The sequence below is a fragment of the Salvelinus sp. IW2-2015 genome, unplaced genomic scaffold (assembly GCF_002910315.2).
Source record: "Salvelinus sp. IW2-2015 unplaced genomic scaffold, ASM291031v2 Un_scaffold1436, whole genome shotgun sequence".
Classification (NCBI taxonomy): domain Eukaryota; kingdom Metazoa; phylum Chordata; class Actinopteri; order Salmoniformes; family Salmonidae; genus Salvelinus; species Salvelinus sp. IW2-2015.
The window spans coordinates 160,994-167,000 of record NW_019942906.1 but is presented as its reverse complement, the minus strand read 5'-3'; the positions used below and the strand labels follow the sequence as shown (position 1 = coordinate 167,000).

The 6,007-nt window shown below is 52.7% G+C and overlaps 1 protein-coding gene across 1 annotated transcript in view; it reads left to right on the top strand.

Moving 5' to 3' along the window:
* The window catches only part of mapkap1 (MAPK associated protein 1), a 152,153-nt gene that overhangs the window by 56,861 nt on the left and 89,285 nt on the right, over positions 1 to 6,007 (top strand). Inside the window, 1 exon segment of the mRNA XM_070439145.1 lies at positions 587 to 696. Within this exon segment, the coding sequence (XP_070295246.1) occupies positions 587 to 696 (110 nt within the window).

The following is a 6,007-nucleotide window of genomic DNA, read 5'->3' as shown; positions in this document are numbered from 1 at the left end:
GCTCCATCTGTACCCTCTCAATCCCAGTCACCTATTCTCTCTCTCTGCTCATTACTCTCGTCCCTCTCTCTCTTTCTTCTGTACCTCTCTCTCTCATGTCTCTCTTTCTCTTCTTTTCTACTCTCTTCTCTCTCTGTCCCTCTCTCTCTCTCCCCTGACCGTTTCTTTCTCTTCCTCCATTTCCGCAATAGTTCTCTTTTTCCTCTCGCTTGTTTTCTCTCTCCTCTCTCTCTCGTGTCTGTCTTCTCTTCTCTCCCCTCCGCCTCGCTGTCTGTCTCTCTTCTTTTCTTCCCTCCGCTCTCTTCGTCTCGCTGTCTCTCTCTCTCTCTCTTCTCTCGCTCTCTCCTGTTTTTTTTCTCGAAATTGCTGTCCATGGTTTCTCTCTCACCGTGGACGCTGAGGTGCCTTGAAGGATCTGCAGAAGGGTTGAGAAGGGAGGCTCTCGACGGTCTGGTTATGGGGGGGGGGAATTTATTTACTGTTATGTCTGTCTCTCTCTCTTTCTCTCCCCCTCCGTCTCTCTCTCCGTCTCGCTGTCTCTCTCTCTCTCTCTCTCTCTCGCTCTCTCCTGTTTTTTTTCCTACAGAAATGCTGTCCATGGTTTCTCTCTCATCCCAGTGGACAGCCTGAAGGTGACCATGAAGGAGATCCTGCAGAAGGCGCTGAAGAAGAGGAAAGGCTCTCAGAAAGGCTCTGGTATGGGGGGGGGGGAATTTATTACATGCTTATGAAAATCCTATTAACCCCATTGTGAATCACCCAAACAAAGAAAGTAGCATGTGTTAGTAAGTAGTGTGCTTCATATATTTGACTGTGCGAGTGCATGCACAAGTGTGTGTGTACTTGAATTTGCGGATGCCTCCCCTTATGTGTTGCTGTCTTCACACAAAGCATTTCCACAACCCCCCCCTCCCCCTCCAGGAATACCATCAGGGTGCGATCTCTAATAGCGCTGCCATACAGTGTTTAATTTGTCATGCCCAGATCACCTGGGGATCTGATAGCAACTGAGGTTTTAATACAAAAGTCAGACGGAACCGATCGCCTCTCCCGACGCCAGGACACAGATGAAGCTGGAGCGGCACGGGTGGGGCTGGCGCTCTCTCTCAACCCCACCCCCACCCCCGCCCCCCAGCCAGAGATAAAGGCCTGAAAGGGATCATGTCGGGAAGCAACGGAGGCACAGAGCACAGTAGAGAAGACAACACACAGCAGCCCACATACTGAGTGGAGAGAGCAGCTCCACCTACTGAGTGGAGAGAGCAGCCCACATACTGAGTGGAGAGAGCAGCCCACATACTGAGTGGAGAGAGCAGCCCACATACTGAGTGGAGAGAGCAGCCCACATACTGAGTGGAGAGAGCAACCCACATACTGAGTGGAGAGAGCAGCCCACATACTGAGTGGAGAGAGCAGCCCACATACTGAGTGGAGAGAGCAGCCCACCTACTGAGTGGAGAGAGCAGCCCACCTACTGAGTGGAGAGAGCAGCCCACCTACTGAGTGGAGAGCCACACCCCTCTCCACTCAGTAGGCGGGCTGCCCTCTCCACCTCAGTAGCGGGGCTGCCTTCTCCACTCCTTCCGGGCGGCGCCTCCTCCACTCCTCGGCGGCTGCCCTCTCCACTCGATTCGGCGGGGCTGCCCTCTCCACTCATTTCGGCGGGCTCCCCTCCAGCTCCATACGGGGCGCCCTCTCCACTCAGTAGGCGGGCTGCCCTCTCCACTCAGTAGCGGGCTGCCCCTCTCCACTCAGTCAGCTCAGGCTCGCCTCCGCCACTCAGTAGCGGGCGCCCTCTCCACTCAGTAGCGGCTCCCTCCCACTCAGTAGCGGGGGCTGCCCTCTCCACTCAGTAGCGGGGCTGCCCTCTCCACTCAGTAGCTGGGCTGCCCTCTCCCACTCATAGCGGGCTGCCTCTCCACTCAGTAGCGCGGGCCTGCGCTCTCCACTCAGTAGGCGGGCTGCGCTCTCCACTCATAGGCGGGCTGCGCTCTCCACTCATAGGCGGCTCGCTCTCCACAGTAGGCGGCGGCTGCGCTCTCCACTCAGTAGGCGCGCCGCGTCTCTCCACTCAGTAGGCGGGGCTGCTTCTCCACTCAGTACGCGGGCTGCTCTCTCACTCAAAGCAGGGGTGCTCTCCTCCACTCAGTAGGCGGGGCTGCTCTCTCCACTCGATAGGCGGGGCTGCTCTCCACCGCAATCACTAAGGCGGGAGCTCTTCCCACTAGTAGGCGGCGGCTCTCTCGGTCCTACATTAGCGGGGCTGCTCTCTCCCACTCAGTAGGCGGGCTGGCTCGTCTCCACTCAGTAGGCGGGGCTGCTCTCTCCACTCAGTAGGCGGCTGCTCTCTCCACTCAGTAGGCGGGGCTGCCTCTCCACTCAGTAGGCGCGCTGCACCTCTCCACTCAGTAGCGCGGGCTGCACTCTCCACTCAGTAGGCGGGCTGCACTCGTCCACTCAGTAGGCGCTCACTCTCCACTCAGTAACGGCTGGCACTCTCCACTCAGTAGGCGGCGCCACTCTCCACTCAGTAGGCGCGGCTGCACTCTCCACTCAGTAGGCGGGCTGCCACCTCTCCACTCAGTAGGCGGGCTGCACTCTCCACTCAGTAGGCGGGCTGCACTCTCCACTTCAGTAGGCGGGCTGCACTCTCCACTCAGTAGCGGGCCTGCACTCTCCACTCAGTAGGCTGGGCTGCACTCTCCACTCACGTAGTGGGCTCACTCTCCACTCAGTAGTGGCTGACTCTCCACTCAGTAGGTTGGGCTGCACTCTCCCACTCAGTAGTGGGCTGCTCTCTCCACTCGTAGGTGGGCCTGCCTCTCACTCCAGTAGGTGTCTCCCACTCCAGTAGGTGGCTGCCTCTCCACTCACTTGTGTGGCCTGACTCTCTCACTCAGGTAGTGGTAGCTGACCTCTCCACTCAGTAGAGGGTTCTGGCTCTGCTCCACTCAGTATTGTGGCTGCTCTCTCCACTCAGTATGTGGACGCTGCTCTCTCCAGCCAGTATGTAGCTGCCTCTCTCACTCAGATGTGGCTGCCTCTCTCACTCAGTCATGGCTGCCTCTCCACATATTAGGTGGAGCTCTCTCCCACTCGCAGTGTGGCTTGCTGTGTGTTGTCTCTCTACTTGCTCTGTGCCTCCGTTGCTTCCCGACATATCCCTCAGGCCTTTATCTCTGGCTGGGCGGGTGGGGTGGGCGTGAAAGAGTGTAGCCCGCCAGACCCACCCCGTATTGATCCGATCCCAGCTATCCCTCTGCTGGGTGGCCTCTCTGAAGCAGACAGTCGCAGCCATGATGATGTGATCTGCTGATCCCACTGTGGAGTATCACGCGTCTGACTTTTGTATAAAGAGCACCTGCATCTCTGGTGTGCTCTACGATCTAGACACCTTCCCCAGTATGACGTCACTCAGAAGATTGAGCGAGAGTGCCTCAGTGTACAACATACTTTCTGAACATAGCAGTGTGAAAGTTACCTAGACGACTAGCTAACATATTTCGATAGACTTCTTCTGCAGACCTCTAGCTTCGTATGTCATGTTGGACATGCCTTAGAAGGCAAAGCGTGTATAGAAATGATTCCGCGAGCCGTGGTAGTGCACAAGATACTGTCGTTTGAGTGTGTAAAACACCGGCCAGCGTTACATGGGCCACAATGAGAGATGATGAAAAACGAGCCATGCCCGACGTGACTCAGTTCAATGATACCCACGACGCCAGACTAGCAGTTACGTTTGCTTGATCAAACACGACCCCAGTCAAATTATTATTGAAGCACCCACCACAGGCTTATACAGCTTAAAGCTAAGCCTATTTGCTGTACGATGTCTCCTCTGTGTTGCGTCGAGACTGCGCACAGTCCAGACCAAGGCTCGGAGTAATTAAACACTAACAGGCATTTCTATAGAAGCATGTGATTGAACAAGCCAGCCTTCTACTGCGCAGCCCCTCCATCCACCTCCAAGTAGACACCAGAATGCACCTGTCCTTGTGAGAGGACCCAACTCGCGCCCATCTTTTCGCAGCAGAGGTTCGCCTTTCTTGTCCCAGGTGAGTCATTACACCTTTGGCAACTAGAGGGCTCATACCTCCCTCTCCACACGTCGAAACCCGCCTCCCTCACCTTGTGGTGTTTTGTCTTATGATGTTGCAGCACGAACTAACCCACATATTGACATCAGACATGTTCTGTGTAGTCCTCGTCCAAATAAAAACCCAACACAGCCGATATTTCAGGTGATCGAGCCCCCCATTTAATGCTGAGAGAGTGCACAGAGCACTGTAGAATTGAAACCTCAGCCTCATTACCCGAGAGAGAGACGAGGTATAGCACGCAACACGATAGTTAGTATGCGCACTGACACCTTATAGCACCCCGCAAGCCGTATATTAGATCCGTGGGCCTTTGTACCCGAAGACACAGAGTAGAAGTACCTAGAGACTCCATGTTCCCCAATACCCACCGTATTTAGTCCCTCCGTTAGCGATACCCCGAGCGAATATGATACAAGGAGATTAGCCCCTTAAGGAAGAGAAGAGTGAATACGCCACCGTGAATCCAGCCTATGCCTATTATTGGGGTATACACAAACGCTGTGAAGTTAGACAATCCAATGTAATACACCCACGCGTAATAGGTCCTCGCTTGTATACCGCGATGCGAAGAGACGTAGTTCATAGTACCTCTACATGATATGAGAAGATAAACCACAGCAGCTTAGTGATATAAGACACCGCATCATTATGAACCCCACACGTATGTATCACTCCCTTTATAACCCACCGTTATTAGTCCTCTTGTTAAACCCACGACTTAGTATCAAGTACGCAAATCCTTATACCCACCGTATTAGTCCTCCTTATATACCCACTGATTAGTCCTCTTTTATACCCACCTTACAGATATTAGTCCTCCATTATACGACCACCGTAATAAAGTGCACGATGAACCTTGAAAGCCCACTCGTACAATGACAAGTCCGATGACTCACGATTAGGTAACCCGCACCGTATTGAGTCCTGAAGCACTAGTATAAACCGCAGACCAGAGTAACGTCCTTAGTGGACCAAGTAATCACCTTATGTAAGTCCTTTGGACAGAGAGAAGAACAGAGAGAGAAGAGGGACAGAAGACAGAGAGAGCAGAGAGACAGAGAGAAGAGACGGAGGGGAGAAGGAAAGAGAGATATGATTATATAAAGTGCAGAAATAATAACATCTCAGACACAGACAACACACGCCCTTGCTTCAGGCAGAAAGTGAAACAAATATCCAGTAGGCTCTCTCTCCAGTTGACTCGGGGACAACAAAACCACCTGATCGTTTATCCTAAAAAGCTGTCACGTCCATTTATCGGATTTGTTAGGGCCAATAAGCCACACTTATTTTACTACCACCGCTTGAACACTTCATTAGTCCACTTTCAAAAGATAGGAGCGCCATTTATGATGCCATTAAAGCAGTGCGAGTGGAAAGCGGTCTCACAAAACAGTTTAGTCAAAAGAAAGCCCTTTCTATTGGATAAGGGCTCCAGATTTGTTTTCCGCTATCCATCCAATTCATGCAGATGCCGTGTCATAACAATAACACGAGCTATGACGTCATAACAATCACAGTAGTAAATTCAGGGAAGCGTAACCTGCTACTGTTTCTGAGTGAATTGGACATGCGTCACCTCCTAAAAGACAATGATTTATGTTGGAAAACGATGCGAAGGACAGGATTTAAAAGTATTAAATCAGCATGAAACAAGGTGACAAAGTTTAGACCCCAGCAAAAAAAGCGAACCATGGAAAAAACTAGAGAACATAAGGCTCCCGAGTGGCCGCACCGGTCTCCATGCTAGACGCTTTCCCACTGCAGACCTGGTCGAGCCCTGCCTATTCCACAACGTGTTATGGAGGTCTCATAGGCCAGCAGAGCACTAACATTCTCTAAAACATCACAGTGACCGTAGGTTCGGGTGTGTCCTTAGCCTCCACCCACTGCTGTGTCTCCTTGAG